The sequence below is a fragment of the Pantherophis guttatus genome, chromosome 1, assembly GCF_059756535.1.
Source record: "Pantherophis guttatus breed Tessera chromosome 1, ASM5975653v1, whole genome shotgun sequence".
In the NCBI taxonomy this organism is placed as follows: domain Eukaryota; kingdom Metazoa; phylum Chordata; class Lepidosauria; order Squamata; family Colubridae; genus Pantherophis; species Pantherophis guttatus.
In genome coordinates, this window is record NC_142063.1 from 347,690,959 (window position 1) to 347,707,931 (window position 16,973).

General features: G+C 49.2%; 1 protein-coding gene across 11 annotated transcripts in view; it reads left to right on the plus strand.

Moving 5' to 3' along the window:
* MYO18A (myosin XVIIIA) overlaps window positions 1–16,973 on the plus strand; it is a 212,522-nt gene that overhangs the window by 58,455 nt on the left and 137,094 nt on the right. For 4 of the 11 annotated variants that reach the window (XM_087890399.1, XM_087890454.1, XM_087890464.1 and 1 more), the window contains exon 3: window positions 12,501–12,620. The exons of 4 other annotated variants lie outside the window; for them this stretch is intronic. In XM_087890399.1, the coding sequence (XP_087746525.1) occupies window positions 12,501–12,620 (120 nt within the window). Of the gene's footprint in view, window positions 1–763; window positions 828–4,566; window positions 4,626–8,268; window positions 8,935–10,013; window positions 10,101–12,500; window positions 12,621–16,973 lie in introns of all 11 variants that reach the window. 3 more of the 11 variants (XM_087890429.1, XM_087890432.1, XM_087890409.1) reach the window with 3 other exon arrangements.

Sequence of the window (16,973 nt, forward strand, 5' to 3'; positions counted from 1 at the left end):
AGGTGTGGGTAGCTCTATCATTGGAGGTTTCCGAGAAGAAATTGGACATCCATTTTTTCGGAACGGTTTAGGGCCGTGATGGCGAACTATGGCACGCGTGCCACAGGTGGCACACATAGCTATATCAGTGGGCACGCCAGCTCAGCTCTGGCGCGCATGTGCGTGCCAGCCACCTGATTTTCAGGCCTTTTGGGACCACCAGAAGTAGGGAAACATGCTGTCTTCTGCCTCCGAAGGGCCTGGTGGTAGGTGGGGAAGGCTATTTTCGCCCTCCCCAGATGCACAGAGAGGATCTGGAGCCAGGTGACAAAAAAAAACGGGCCAGGAGCAAGGGGGGAGGGGAGGTTGGGCACACATGCACAGGGCGGGGTGCATAAAATTATGGGTGTGGGCACGTGCGTGCGCGAACCTCCCCCGTCCCCCTCCTTCCTGGCACGCGATGGCAAAAAGATTAGCCATCACTGGTTTAGGGTAAAAAGCATCCAACTTTGGCCCCTTTAAGACTTGTGGACTTCAACTCCCAGAATTCCCCAGCCTGTGGAATTCTGGGAGTTGAAGTCCACAAGTCTTAAAGGGGCCAAGGTTGGACAACCTCCACCGGCTGTGGAATTCTGGGAGTTGAAGTCCGCAAGTCTTCCAAGTTCCCAAAATTGGCCACGCCCTGGTCTAGGATCTCCCCCTCGGCCCAGTGGGGGGAGGTGGGGGCTGGACTAGAGGACCTCCAAGCTCCCTCTCCCAACTCTCTCTCCTTCTGTTATTTCAGATTGCCAGCTCTTGAGCGCCTCTCACCATGGCGTTTTCATCACGATTTGCCTTTTGGGAGCAGAAGGGAAGTCCCTCGGTTGTGTGCCTGCTAGTATTTCTCACTCCCCCCACCCCACTTATTCCCTTGCACGCTTTGACATGTTGCAGTGAACCTGGGGCCGGGGGTGGGGGGTGGGGGAGCATGCAGAAAAGGGGGAAGGGGCTTCTGGCCCATCGGCGGCATCGGGCGTGCCAGAGACCCTCCAGCTCTGGATTATTTCTGTCAACAACCACGGGGGTGTGTGTCTCTGATTGGCCTTGGATCAGTCCAGAGCCCCCTCCCCTCTCCAAACTCTGCTGGGCCAAGGGGCAGCCCTTCCCTCCAGGGCTTTTCCTAGCCCCCCCCCCCCAAAAAAATCTGGGAGAATAATTTGCACGAGAATCTGCTCTCTGAATTCACTAACTGCACCTCGTTTGTGAATTATGGGGTTGTGTGCAAAGCATGGGGGGGCTGTGTGCCTGTTTTTTTTTTTTTTTTTGGGTGGGTGGGAGTTCCTTTGCGCGGGAACTTTGCACCGTTCGTCGCGTGGGTCCCCCACGGATGCTCTCAGGGTGGGCAACCTGGGGAGAGTGGTATTCAGCCACTTTTAGGAAAGGTGCTGGTAACCTTTGCAGGGGGCTCTTGAAAAATCACCCCCCGCCCCCACCAATAACACCCCCCCCTGAATTCCAGCTTTGGGGAGGCTCAGAGTGTGCTTTCGGCTTCTGTACCCGTTGGGGCATCATTTTGCTCCAGGGCATGGTAGACCTCGGTGTTATGGCATAAGGTCTCTTGCCTTGGGCAAGGGGGTGGATTAGATGACCTCCAAGGTCCCTTCAAGTCCCAGGTTTCGGTTTCTGTTCCTCTCCTCTCTCCTCCTCCTCCTCCCCCTTCCAACTTTTCCCCCTCCCCTATTTCTATTTCTATTTCTATTTCTATTTCTATTTCTATTTCTATTTCTATTCTATTCTATTCTATTCTATTCTATTCTATTCTATTCTATTCTATTCTATTCTATTCTATTCTATTCTATTCTATTCTATTCTTTATCTTAATTCTAATTCTATTCTGTTCTATTCTATTCTATTCCATTCCATTCCATTCCATTCCATTCCACTCCATTCTAATCTTTATTCTATTTTATTCTATTTTATTCTATTCTATTCTATTTCTAATCTATTCTATTCTATTCTAATCTATTCTTTATCTTAATTCTAATTCTAATTCTAATTCTATTCCATTCCATTCCATTCCACTCCACTCCACTCCATTCTATTCTTTATTCTATTTTATTCTATTCTATTTTATTCTATTCCATTCCATTCCATTCCATTCCATTCCATTCCATTCCATTCCATTCTATTCTATTCTATTCTATTCTATTCTATTCCATTCCACTCCACTCCACTCCACTCCACTCCACTCCACTCCATTCTTTATTCTATTCTATTCTATTCCTAATCTATGTTCTGTTCCATTCTGTTCTGCTGTCCTGTTCTACACTCTATTTTGTTCCATTCCGTTCCACTCCACTCCACCTCAGTCGTTAAACAAATCCATTGTGCCAAATGGGTGGTTTTTGTTGTTTTTTTTTGCCAGAAACTGGGAGTTAAGGGCCCTTAAATGCAGGCCAGTTGCTGAGTGCCAAAAAATGAGATCACACGGCCACTGAGGGGGGTCCGTAGTGGGTGTCAGATCTTCATATCCGGGTCATAGTAGGTCCATTTTGGGGGGACCCATCATAAATTGCAACGGCCACTCCAAGCAATCGGTCGTAAGTCAAGGACTGCTTTTAGCCAGGGCCCCTGTTGACCAAATGAGGCTCCTGCTTCTTGGAGCGTCTAATTGTTGTGTTGCAATACAACCCCACAAATTTTATTCACCGTCCGGGTTTCAAATAACATGTTGTGGGTTCATCGCAGGGTGTGAATAAAGCTTCCCGCGGTTTGCTTTGATCACATCCTCTGCACAATTTCCCCGCGTAATTTTCTGCAAACTGCAAATTTGATAACGTTTAAACACAGCTGCAAAAAAATAAAATTAAATTAAAATCGGGAAGAGCCTGGTAACACCTTTTCGGCTCACACTTTTTATTCAAAAGCAGAAGCTTTTATGAGTGATCATCTCAGGAGCTACGGCCAGCCTCCCCCTCCTGGTGTAGGGTCTCCTGCTTGAGCTGGGGGTTGGACTAGATGACCTACAAGGTCCCTTCCGAATCTGTTAATCTTTGCAAAGCCATTAAGGCCCCTGGTTCCAAAAGAAAAATGAAGATGCAGGAAAATAGAACAGCAAAATAACATTCTAAACCCTTCTTCGGTCTAAATAAAAGCTTTAAATGAAATATTGGTCAGGAATGATACTAGCAAGCTCCAGTAATTTGCCTGCTGTGGGCTACAGGTATTCCTCAACTTACGGCCATAATCGAGCCCAACATTTCCGTTGCTAAGCGAGACAGTGGTGAAGTGAGCTTTGTCCCGTTTTACGACTTTCCTCGCCCCCGTTGTTAAGGGAATCCCTGCCGTTGTTGAGTTAGTCACACCGTTGTTAAGTGAATCCGGCTTCCCCCATGGGCTTTGCGTGTCAGAAGGTCGCAAAAGGGGATCCCGTGACCCTCCCAGGACGCTGCGACCGTCATAAATACGAGTCAGTGGCCGAGCGTCCGATTTTGGATCACGTCACCCTGGGGATGCTGCAACGGTCGTAAGTGTGAAAAAATAAGCCACCTTTTCCCAGTGCCATCGTAAACTCTGAACGGTCACTAAACGAACTGTTGTAAATCGAGGACTACCTGACTAGTGAACCACAATTACGGGCCAAATAGCTGAGTCAACCGGTATTGCCGGGTGAGATTTTCCTAGAAATCCAGCTGTGAATCCAGCTGTGGCTGGCTCAGTTTCCTCCCTGCTCAAATCTCCTGGCAGGCTTTCCTTGCATTGGGGACCCCAGGGGTGAGGTTGAAACCCTTCCTGCAAATTGGATCTGTCAGTGCTTGTCAAAGCAGGACCCCCTCCAGGTGGGCCATTATAGCCCCTTGTGTTAAGGAATATGCACAGAGTAACCCTTAAGTAGCAAGGTTGTGCACATGAGAAATGACTGAGAGTGATTGTGAATAAGCACTGTCAATACTGAGACAGTGAGTTGTGATAGTCTTTTACTTTTAGGAAAAAAGCAAAGCAAAGTCCAATAAACAATCCAGGTCATACACAGATAAAGATAGTTAAATTGTCAATCCAGGGATATTCCAAGAACAAAGTCTTCTTACCCATTGTTGTAGTCATATGCAATAAAACAGTTCTTTCTGGAGTTGCAAACAGGAACAAGTACAGTAGTAAAACAATCAGTAAAACAGTAGAAAAACAACAAGTAGCAATGATCAAGCAGTGATCATGCAGAGAGAACAGGCAGAGAGGAGGAGAGGTAGCAATAATAATGTAATAAGAACAATAAGCCATGATTCAAGCTTCCTCTTAAGCACGTTGGCTACAGAGCTAGCCAATCAGAATACAGTATGATGCAATACAGCCTTACAGCCTTAAAGCTATACATTACATTTTGACTGCAAACATGCATTGATGGTTTATATATATTGCCAACCCAACCAATTAGGCAATAGCCATTCCCTAACACCTCGCGTTCCTGGGAGACCCATGCTAAGCAGGGAACGCCCACGGAACGTACCAAGCGGTGTGCGCTCACACGTGTGTGCATGCAGCTCTGACACACTTCTGACGTGCCCACCGATCGAAACCTTGCCTCTTTCTCTCTCTCTCTCCCCCCCCCCCAGGTTAAGGATGAAGACAAAGTTTTAACCGTCAAAAAAAATGGGAACGAGGAAGGTCCCGTAAGTGAATCCGTGTTTGAGCGTGTCGTCAGCCCAGTTGAGGCTGACTTGTGGGTCACAATAAATTGGGGGGTGGGTGTTTCAGGTCAGGTGGGCCCTCCTGGCCTGATTGGCTATGCGGATTGAATCCTTCATTTCGCCAAGTGTGATCAGACCCACACGGAGTTTGTCTATAGTGCAGAAGCTGTCAGGGTACACGCAAAGCAACAGAATAATGATGATATTATAAATATTATCGACAATAATATAATGTAAACAATAATATAAATCTGTAACGCTGTCAAACATCCAGATTTGCCTTGGAAAGGACTCAATAAGTAGACAAAAACGCCAAATTCAGTCTTGAACATCTGGCTGACTCTGTGCCAGTCTGTGATATTTGTGACACATTTTTAAATGATTTTTTTAAAAAATAATACTACAGCCATAGTACGTGGGTAGTACCATGTTTCCCCGAAAATAAGACCCTGTCTTATATTTGTTGAACCCCAAAATAAGAGCTTGGCCTTATTTTTGGGGAGGTCTTATTATTTTGGGGTGCATGCGCTCAAAAGCCCAATTGGGTTTATTATCAGGGGATGTTCTTATTTTGTGGGAAACAGGGTATCTATCTATCTATCTATCATCTATCTATCCATCAATCCATCCATCTGTCATCTATCTGTCTATCTGTATGTCCATCCATCCATCATCTCTCTCTCTCATCTATCTCTATCTATATAAACATCCATCCATCATCTATCTATCTATCTATCTATCTATCTATCTATCTATCTATCTATCTATCTATCTATCTATCATCTATGTATCCATCAATCCATCCATCTGTCATCTATCTGTCTATCTGTATGTCCATCCATCCATCATCTCTCTCTCTCATCTATCTCTATCTATATAAACATCCATCCATCATCTATCTATCTATCTATCTATCTATCTATCTATCTATCTATCTATCTATCTATCTATCATCTATGTATCCATCAATCCATCCATCTGTCATCTATCTGTCTATCTGTATGTCCATCCATCCATCATCTCTCTCTCTCATCTATCTATATCTATATAAACATCCATCCATCATCTATCTATCTATCTATCTATCTATCTATCTATCTATCTATCTATCTATCTATCTATCTATCTATCTATCTATCTATCTATCTATTTATCTATCTACCATGTTTTCCCGAAAATAAGACCCTGTCTTATATTTTTTTGAACCCTGAAATAAGCGCTTGGCCTTATTGCCATGCGCTCAAAAGCTCAATTGGGCTTATTATCAGGGGATGCCTTATTTTGGGGGAAACAGGGTCTATCTATCTCTATCTATCTATCCATCAATCCATCCATCTGTCATCTATCTGTCTATCTGTATGTCCATCCATCCATCATCTCTCTCTCTCTCATCTATCTATATCTATATAAACATCTGTCTATCTATCTATCTATCTATCTATCTATCTATCTATCTATCTATCTATCTATCTATCTATCTATCTATCTATCTATCTATCTATCTACCGTGTTTCCCTGAAAATAAGACTCTGTCTTATATTTTTTTTGAACCCTGAAATAAGTGCTTGTCCTTATTATCGGGGAGGTCTTATTATTTTGGGGCGCATGGAGGAAACCAGAGGAAATGCCGGGGACCAGCTGTGCATGCATTTAAATATTTTTCAGGGGGGGCTTATTTTAGTGCATGCGCTCAAAAGCCCAATTGGGCTTATTACCAGGGGAGGTCTTATTTTAGGGGAAACAGGGTAGTAAATTTTAGGGTTTGGAATTGTGAGTAATTATTGTATTAGGGTTCAAGGAGACATGGCGTGGTGGGGTGAGGAGGGAGGGGCGGGGGCCTGCCCATTACGGATGCAAGGTCATGACGGTCGTAAAACGGGACACGCGCATGACCGACCTGACTTTACGATCAGTTTGGTTCTTGGTTGTGGTTAAAACAACTGCTGTGGTCATTAACCACATCATTAAATGACCACTCCGGTGTTTTTTTTGCTAAAAATCAGAAGTAAATGCCATTTTCCAGCAAAAATATCAAAAAAAAACAACTCAGTCACACGGTTGCATGTGACTGCAGTCGGCCATAAATGCGGACCGGTTGCCGAGTGGGTGGTCTTAGGCCATGTGCATCTCTTGCCTGAATTTTAGGAGGTCCTTGGGTGGGTGGGTGCTTTGGTGGGTGGGTGTTTTACCTACTTGTAACCCATTTATGTGGGGTTCTTGGTGCTCTCTTGAACTGGGTGGTTTCCTTGCAGACATTTCATGACCCAACTAGGTAACGTCATCAGTGCCACCACAGAAGGGAGAGAGGCTTTGCAGAGTGGAGAAGAAGGAGAAGAGAAGAGGAGGAGGCGGGGGAAGAGGGGGAAAAGGACTGTGGGGTCCTTGGGGCTCTCTGAGTTTGGTTGTTTCCTTGGAGACGTTTCATGACCCAACTAGGCAACATCATCAGTGCTACAAGGTGTGCGGTTTGTTTATATGTTTATAGCTTGCCCTGCCAGTGTTGATATGGAATATTATTTTCTTCTTGGTTGCTTCCTTAATTCTTCCTTAATTAGGCTGTTCGGGCCACTTGTAGAGAATCAGATAGCAAACCCCACTCCCTTCTGTTACTGATGACTTTACCTAGTTGGGTCATGAAACGTCTGCAAGAAAACCACCCAGTTCAGAGGGCACCAAGGATCCCCACAATCTTTTTCCTCCTCCTCTTTCCCTTTCCCTCTCTGTTGTGACCCAGGCCCCCAAGCAAGTAGTATTAGACGCAAACAGTTCTAAAACAAACAGACTTTATTAGAACAGCTGAGAATTAACTCATTCTCAGCCTAGTCCAAACTAAATTAAAGCAAATTCTTCAGAACACCATTCCTCAGTTTATCACCGACCTTGGGATAATTAGGCAACCTGCCAAAGGCTTTTCTTGGCAAGAGTTCAGAAGCAGAAGATGCAGAAAAGAAATGAATACAGTGAAACAAGAAGCAATTCTCTCAAGGTTGTTTTCCGGCAAAGAGGCCAAGAGCCGTTGCTGGTTTGTTTTAAGCCTTATGGGAGGGGCCAATCATCTCCTGGCCTTACTCCAGAGTCGTCCTCTCTGCTTTAGCTGCTCTTGCCTTCTGGCAGCTCTTCTCATGCATGCGCTAGGAACAGGCTCCTCCTGTTCCTCTGCCTCTCTACTGTCGGCCTCTGGAGGCTCCGGAGGTAGCACATAACTCCCCGATGGCACATCTCTGCCTCCGACGTAGAGCCCTCGTCTGAGCCTTCCCCAGACTCCAGGACTGGCCCATGTTCCTCCCCAGCCTCCTCACTGTCCGACTCCACTGCCAGTTCCGCGGGCTGCTGGTGGACCACAACACTCTCCCTCCTCCTCCTCCTCCTCCTCCTCCTCCTCCTCCTCCTCCTGCTCCTCCTCCTCCTCCCTTCTTGCCCTGATGACGTTACCTAGTTGGGTTTTGAAACGTCTGGAAGGAAACCACCCAGCTCAGAGAGCACTAAGGACCCCACAGTCTTCCTCCTCCTCCTCCTCCTCCTCCTCCTCCTCCTCCTCCTCCTCCTCCTCCTCCTCCTCCTCCTCCACCATCATCTCCAGCCTTTCTCTTCCCTCGGTAACACCTTCTTGTGTCTGTGACTCCAGTCAGAACCCCCGATCGCAGAGAAGGAAGCGCCCCAGCACCGTCTCCAGAGCCCAGAGCCCCCCAAGCGTTCCGGCAAGGGGAAGAGCCCAGACCCACTGATCAACGGGGAGGCCCAGCCTTCCAGCCAAGCTGTGAATGGCCTGGAAGGGCCCCACGCAGAGACTCAGCCCGGGACCCCTGGCGAGGACGCCCACGGCCTCTCCCGAACCAAAGTGGCCAAGGCCATGCGCAGCCTGGTGCACAAAGTGCGTCCTGGGGAGGAGGCTGAAGCCGCCAAGGAGCCCCCCAAGGCCCCCAAGGGCCCCGAGCCGAGCAAAAAGAAGGAAAAGGCTGCCCCCAGGGTCCTCTCCCCGCCCCCCCGAATCCTGTCTCCCCCTCCTCGGCCCTCTACGCCCCTGAAGCCCCAGCCCAAGGAGAGCCCCGCTCTCAAGGATGACCTCTCGGTCGGGCTGAAAAGCCTCATGTCCCGGGCCAAGACCAGGGAACACCGGCCCCACTCCAGGCAGCGTGGGAAGAAAGAGGAGGCGCCGCCCCCCGAGAAGACTGAGAAGCCCCCACCCCTTCCGGAAGAGAAGCCCTCGGGGGCACAAAGCCCCCAAGAGGCCAAGCAACCCTCCGAAGACCTGGCAAAGCTGCCCAGTCAGGAAGCTGGTCCTGCCAGCCAGGTACCAGGGTGCATGGCATGGTTTTGGGGCTCATGAGCTTGGCTTGGGGGGCTCGGGGTGCAGCGAAACCCCCCCGTCTCAGTTGGCCTTCCTTTAGGGCAGGTGTGGGGAACCATCTATGGCAGGGGTCTCCAACCTTGGCAACTTTAAGACTTGTGGACTTCAACTCCCAGAATTCCTCAGCCATCTTTGCTTGAAGACTTGTGGCCTTCAACTCCCAGCTTTGCTGGCTGAGGAATTCTGGGAGTTGAAGTCCACAAGTCTTAAAGTTGCCAAGGTTGGAGACCCCTGATCTATGGCACTTGGATGACTGGTGGACTTCAACTCCCAGAATTCCTCAGCCAACCATGGACTTCAACTCCCAGAGTTCCTGAATCCGCCATGCTGGCTCAGGAATTCTGGGAGTTGAAGTCCAAGGGCCATGGATCATGGGAGAGAGTTGATAGGTGCGGTGACATGTAGTTTCCGGGTGCATGCTGCGAATCTTGCTGTGCCAAAGCATTGTTGGGCATGCGCACCTCTCTTCCCCTGCACTTGGCCCCGCGCCAGTCATTAAGCGAATCAGCGCCGTCGCGAAGTTAGTAAAACGGTTGTTAAGCAAATCTGGCGCCTCCGTTGACTTTACCTGTCACTGCAACGTGATCACACAACCCTGGGACACTCCCCGCCACCGTCATAAACGTGAGTTAGTGCCCCAGTGTCCGAATTTTGATCACAGGACCGTGGGGATACCGCTACGCCACGGTCGTAAGTGTGAATATAGGTCCCAAGTCCCCCCCTTTTTTTGTTGTTGTTGTTGTCACTTCATACGGTCACTAAACGAACTGTTGTAAGTCGAGGACAAAGCTGTCGTTGGGGATCCCGGAATATTGGCACCGAAGGGCTTGCAAACTGTCTGCACCGCAATTTGGTGTTCCACGCGGCACGCGAAGCGAATGCGCACTGAGCTTTTCTGCGCAAGTGTTCACAACTGATGTGCACCTGTGTGTGTGTGTCTGCGCGCACATCTGCATGTAGGCCTGTGTCACCCTGGGGTCTGTGAGGCAGAGTCTGACGCCATCTCCTTGTTTTCCGTCAAGGCGTCTCCATCAAAGGAGACGTCCCAACCAGCCAAGCCGGAAGAGAAGCCGCCATCTTCCCTGACCCCTGGAGACGTGCCTCAGCAGGTGTGTTGCGGTGCAAAGCATGGTGTGCCAAGGCTTTTTGTGGGTCTTTTGTGCGCACCATCCTCGCAAGGGGGATTTAAGAGGGATGGCGTGAGGTGTAACGAGTCTGAGGTTCAGGAGACAGGACCTTAAGGTTGTGTCGTGTGGTGGGAATGTGGAGGGCTGTGGAAGCCCCCCTCCTTGCTTCTCAGAGGCTGTTGGGGAGGGAGGCCCTGATCTCTGTCTCATGGTATTATTAGGGTAAATCCATGTTTTGCAACTTTAAGAGGGGAGGACTTCCACTCCCAGAATTCCCCAGCCTGCCATGCTTTAAGGGGGGTGGGCTTCCACTCCCAGAATTCCCCATTCAGCCATGCTTTAAGAGGGGTGGACTTCATCTCCCAGAATCCCCCAGCAAGCATGCTTTAAGAGGGTGGACTTCAATTCCCAGAAATCCCCAGCAAGCATGCTTTAAGAGGGGTGGGCTTCCACTCCCAGAATCCCCCAGCCAGCCTGCTTTAAGAGGGGTGGGCTTCCACTCCCAGAATCCCCCAGCCAGCCATGCTTTAAGAGGGGAGGACTTCCACTCCCAGGATTCCCCAGCCAGCCATGCTTTAAGAGGGGAGGACTTCCACTCCCAGAATCCCCCAGCCAGCAATGCTTTAAGAGGGGAGGGCTTCCACTCCCAGAATCCCCCAGCCAGCCATGCTTTAAGAGGGGAGGACTTCCACTCCCAGAATCCCCCAGCCAGCAATGCTTTAAGAGGGGTGGGCTTCCACTCCCAGAATCCCCCAGCCAGCCTGCTTTAAGAGGGGTGGGCTTCCACTCCCAGAATCCCCCAGCCAGCCATGCTTTAAGAGGGGAGGACTTCCACTCCCAGGATTCCCCAGCCAGCCATGCTTTAAGAGGGGTGGGCTTCCACTCCCAGAATTCCCCAGCCAGCATGCTTTAAGAGGGGTGGGCTTCCACTCCCAGAATCCCCCAGCCAGCCATGCTTTAAGAGGGGAGGACTTCCACTCCCAGAATCCCCCAGCCAGCAATGCTTTAAGAGGGGTGGGCTTCCACTCCCAGAATCCCCCAGCCAGCCATTGGTATAACTGCTGCATCTGGAGCTCAGATCCCTCTAATTTTCTAGTTGCGTGGATTTTGCAATGCAACTGCTTTCCTTTGCTTCTCTCATGGAATTTTGTGTGGGTCTCATTGCACATCTTTTTCTGGGGTCCTTGGCTGTTTTCTTGCAGACGTTTCATGACCCAACTGGGTAACATCATCACTGCTAGAAGAGGAGGAGTTTTGCTCTGTGTTGGTGGGATATCTCCTTGATTCGGCTGTTCTTTACCGTTTAACACCAGACAAACAACCAAGCTATAAACAAGACCTCAGTCAAGGAACCACCAAGAAGAAGAAAAAAAACACTCCTACCAATAAGTCACAAGTATATAAACAGAGCAAATCTCCCCTCCCTTGTAGCACTGATGACGTTACCTAGTTGGGTAATGAAATGTCTGGCAGAATATAAACCAGCTCAGAGAGCACCAAGGACCCCACAGTCATTCTCCTCCTCCTCCTCCTCCTCCTCCTCTTCTTCCTCCTCCTGTTCCTCCTCCTCTTTCTCCTGTTCCTCTTCCTCCTCCTCTTCCTCTTCTTCCTCTCCTCCTCCTCCCCCCTCTTCCTCCTCCTCCTGTTCCGCCTCCTCCTCCTCCTCTTTCTCTTCTTCCTCCTCTTCCTCCTCTTCCTCCTCCTCCTCTCCTCCTCCTCCTCCTCCTCCTCCTCTTTCTCCTCCTCCTCCTCCTCCTCCTCTTCTTCCTCCTCCTGTTCCTCCTCCTCTTTCTCCTGTTCCTCTTCCTCCTCCTCTTCCTCTTCTTCCTCTCCTCCTCCTCCCCCCTCTTCCTCCTCCTCCTGTTCCGCCTCCTCCTCCTCCTCTTTCTCTTCTTCCTCCTCTTCCTCCTCTTCCTCCTCCTCCTCTCCTCCTCCTCCTCCTCCTCCTCCTCTTTCTCCTCCTCCTCCTCCTCCTCCTCTTCTTCCTCCTCCTGTTCCTCCTCCTCTTTCTCCTGTTCCTCTTCCTCCTCCTCTTCCTCTTCTTCCTCTCCTCCTCCTCCCCCCTCTTCCTCCTCCTCCTCCTCCTCCTCCTCCTCCTCCTCCTCCTCCTCCTCCTCCTCCTCCTCCTCCTCCTCCTCCTCCTCTTCTCCTCCTCCTCCTCCTCCTCCTCCCTGTGTCTTTTTACTCACACCATAAAAGGCTGGGACGAGCTAGTTGGTCTCTGCAGCTGCTGGCAGAAGCTGCCCCTTTGGGTCTCTCTGTTCTCCCCCTTGGCCTGCTCTCCTGGCAGAGTTCCCGGAGGGCAGACCCTTCCTTCCTGCCAGCTTCCCCTGACCCTCTGCTCACCTTTCTCTCTTCTCTCCTCTCCCCTTGCTGCCTCAGCCGGAGCCTGTGACCGCCGTGGCTGCCCCCGGCCAGGTATGGTACCCCACCGCCCTGGAGCCTCCTCCACCTCCCGCCTGCCACTGGGTTGATGTGTGCGCTCGCGCGACATGCTGGAATGTAAGGCTTCCCCCAAATCTTGAGTGTGGCCTGGCGTGGGCTCCCCAGCATGTGGAATCTAATAAGGGGCAGGACGAGGACATGAGGAAGGGGTCAAGGAAGGGAGGAGGAAGATTGGATGGGTGGGTGGATGGATGGATGGATGGATGGATGGATGGATGCTAGAATGGATGGATGGATGGATGGGTGGATGGATGCTAGAATGGATGGATGGATGCTAGAATAGATGGGTGGATGGATGCTAGAATGGATGGATGGATGCTAGAATAGATGGATGGATGGATGGATGGATGAATGGATGTTAGAATAGATGGATGGATGGATGCTTGGATGCTTGGATGGATGGATGGATGGATGGATGGATGCTTGAATGGATGGATGGATGGATGCTAGAATGGATGGATGGATGCTAGAATAGATGGATGGATGCTTGAATGGATGGATGCTAGAATGGATGGATGGATGGATGCTAGAATGGATGGATGGATGGATGGATGCTAGAATGGATGGATGCTTGGATGGATGGATGGATGGATGGATGGATGGATGGATGGATGGATGGATGGATGCTAGAATGGATGGATGGATGGATGCTAGAATAGATGGATAGATGGATAAATGGATGGATGGATGGATGCTAGAATAGATGGATGGATGGATGCTAGAATGGATGGATGGATGGATGGATGGATGGATGGATGGATGCTAGAATAGATGGATGGATGGATGGATGGATGGATGCTTGAATGGATGGATGGATGGATGGATGGATGGATGCTAGAATGGATGGATGCTTGGATGGATGGATGGATGGATGGATGCAAGAATGGATGGATGGATGGATGGATGGATGGATGGATGGATGGATGGATGCTAGAATAGATGGATAGATGGATGGATGGATGGATGGATGGATGCTAGAATAGATGGATGGATGGATGCTAGAATGGATGGATGGATGCTAGAATAGATGGATGGATGGATGGATAGGTAGGTAGATATTTGTCTATCATCTATATATCTATCTCTCATGTATTTATCTACCTAATCTCTCTCTGTCTGTCTACATCTATCTGTCTATCTGACATTTATCTATTATCTAATATTTATCATCGTTTATATCTTTTATTAGTATCTATTATATATATATATATAGATACTGTATACACACACACACATATATATTTACATATATATACATATACGCACATATACATACATACATACATACATACTGTACATACATACATATTTATTTATTTATTTGTTGAGAGAGCGATGGAGAGATAGAGAGAGGGGGTGATGGTGGAGAGAGAGATTTTGATTCCAGAGCGTGGCCAGGGCAAGGTTTTGTGTGATTGTGTGGTGTGTGAGCAACCCAGCTGGGCCCTTTAGAGACTAACACAGAAGTTGTGTTCAGCTGGTCACCAACACTCATCCGTAAAGGCCAAGCTGAAGACTCTCCCTTAGGGATCAAGACTCAAGGCTCGATGGAAGAGAAAGGCCAGCTGAGCACCTCTAGATGCTCTCCAGAAAACCCACCTCCTGGGTGCTTGGCTCCCCAAAACACGCCCTTGTAGCCTGCTTGGCCTGTTGCTTTGGTGCCTGCAGAGAACACGGATGGGACAAGCCATGGAGAGGAAGGCGACTCCGATGCTGGGTAGCCTATTTGGGAGGGGATTATGGGTCCCCTTCCCCTCTCCAAGCAGCCCTGATGCCATCTCTCTAGATTTCTTCTCACATTCTACAGCGGGATTTCTCACCCTTGGGAACATCAAGAGGGGTGGGCTTCAACTCCCAGCCTAGATGGCTGAGGAGTTCTGGGATTTGAAGGCAGTTCAAGAAGCAACGGATGGAAACCCATCAAGGAGAGAAGCAACCTAGAACTAAGGAGGAATTTCCTGACAGGGAGAACGATTAACCAGTGGGACAGATGGCCACCAGAAGTTGTGGGTCCTCCATCGCAGGAGGTTTTCCAGAAGAGATTGGACAGCCATTTGTCAGAAATGTTATAGGCCAGGGTTTCCTGCCTGAGCTGGTTGGACTAGAAGACCTCCAAGGTCCCTTCCAACACTATTGTCCTGTTCCCAAGGTTGAGGAAACCCCCTTCTACAGCCTGAGACCCTTGGGCTTCTCTCTGAGCAGAGCAAACCCTGAAACTCACAGCTTGGAGGGGTGGGGCGTCGGCAGAGTAGGCGTGGCTGTTTGCAAACCCAGTCTTGGGTGGGTGGGTGATAGGTGTGTGTGAGTGTGTGTGTGTTGCATTGTGAAGCCGTTTCCTTCTGCCAGGGAACTCGGCACTTAACGGTGCTGTTGAAATGATGATTATAAGCCTCTCTTGAACTTTGAAGGTTGGTGATGGGCCAGTTTCCATCATCCTTTTATGGTGCCAAGAGAAAAGCTTTCCAGATAATAAGCTTTCAGATGGAGCTGGATTTTCAACCAGGGTGCCGAGAACCTGACCTTCCATCCCATCCTGGTAGACATCATGACTGAAAGAGTCATCCCGTCTTCTCTTTGGAGCAGGCCTCCAACTAGGGTATTAAGAACCTAACTTTCTATTCGACCATGGTAAACTTCAGGACCAGGAAGGGTCTTCTCATTTTTTTGGTTGGAGTTGGCCTCCAACCAGGTGCTGAGAACATAATCTTCCACCTTGGTAGACTTCATAACTGGGATAGGTCTTCTCACCTTTTCCTTGGAGCTGGTCTCCAACCAGGTGCTTTCATCCCACACTGGTAGACTTCTGGACCAGAAAGGGTCTTGTTGGAGCTGCCCTCCAACCATTTCATCCCATCCTGGTAGACGTGACCAGAAAGGGACTTCCCACCTTCTTCTTGGAGCTGACTTCCAGTTGGTGCTAGGAAGCTAACCTTTCATCCCACCCTGATAGACTTCATGACTGGAAAGGGTCTCCTCACCTTCTCCTTGAAGCTGGTCTCCAACCAGGGTGCTGAGAACCTGACCTTCTATCCCATCCCAGTAGACGTCATGATCGAAAGAGTCATCCCGCCTTCTCTTTGGAGCAGGCCTCCAACCAGGGTATTAAGAACCTAACTTTCTATTCGACCATGGTAAACTTCAGGACCAGAAAGGGTCTTCTCATCTTCTGGTTGGAGTTGGCCTCCAACCAGGTGCTGAGAACCTAACCTTCCACCTTGGTAGACTTCATAACTGGGATAGGTCTTCTCACCTTTTCCTTGGAGCTGGTCTCCAACCAGGGTGCTTTCATCCCATACTGGTAGACTTCTGGACCAGAAAGGGTCTTGTTGGAGCTGCCCTCCAACCCTTTCATCCCATCCTGGTAGACGTGACCAGGAAGGGACTTCCCACCTTCTTCTTGGAGCTGACCTCCAGTTGGTGCTAGGAAGCTAACCTTCCATCCCACCCTGATAGACTTCATGACTGGAAAGGGTCTCCTCACCTTCTCCTAGAAGCTGGTCTCCAACCAGGGTGCGAGAACCTGACCTTCTATCCCATCCCAGTAGACGTCATGATCGAAAGAGTCATCCCGCCTTCTCTTTGGAGCAGGCCTCCAACCAGGGTATTAAGAACCTAACTTTCTATTTGACCATGGTAAACTTCATTTTTTGGATCTTCTCATTTTTTGGTTGGAGTTGGCCTCCAACCAGATGCTGAGAACCTAACCTTCCACCCTGGTAGACTTCATACCTGGGATAGGTCTTCTCACCTTTCCTTGGAGCTGGCCTCCAACCAGATGCTGAAAACCTAACCTTCCATCTTCTCCAGCCAAGGTACCAAGAACCTAACTTTTCATCCCACCCAAGAAGATTTCATGACCAAGGAGGGTCTCCTCACCTTCTCCTTGAAGTTGGTCTCCAACGAGGGTGCTGAGAATCTAAGCTTTCATCCCATACCAGTAGACTTCTGGACCAGAAAGGGTCTTGATGAAGCTGCCCTCCAACCCTTTCATCCAATCCTGGTAGACGTGACCAGAAAGAGTCTTCTCATTTTTTGGTTGGAGTTGGCCTCCAACCAGATGCTGAGAACCTAATCTTCCACCCTGGTAGACTTCATAACTGGGATAGGTCCTCTCATCTTTTCGTTGGAGCTGGCCTTCAACTAGGGTGATGAGAACCTAAGCTTTCATCCCACACTGGTAGACTTCTGGACCGGAAAGGGTCTTGTTGGAGCTGTCCTCCAATCTTTTCATCTCATCTTGGTAGACATGACCAGAAAGGTTCTTCCCACCTTCTTCTTGGAGCTGACCTCCAAGAACCTAACCTTCCATCCATCCTGGTAGACTTCATGACTGGAAAGAGTCTCCTCACCTTCTCCTAGAAGCTGGTCTCCAACCAGGGTGCGAGAACTGACCTTCTATCCCATCCCAGT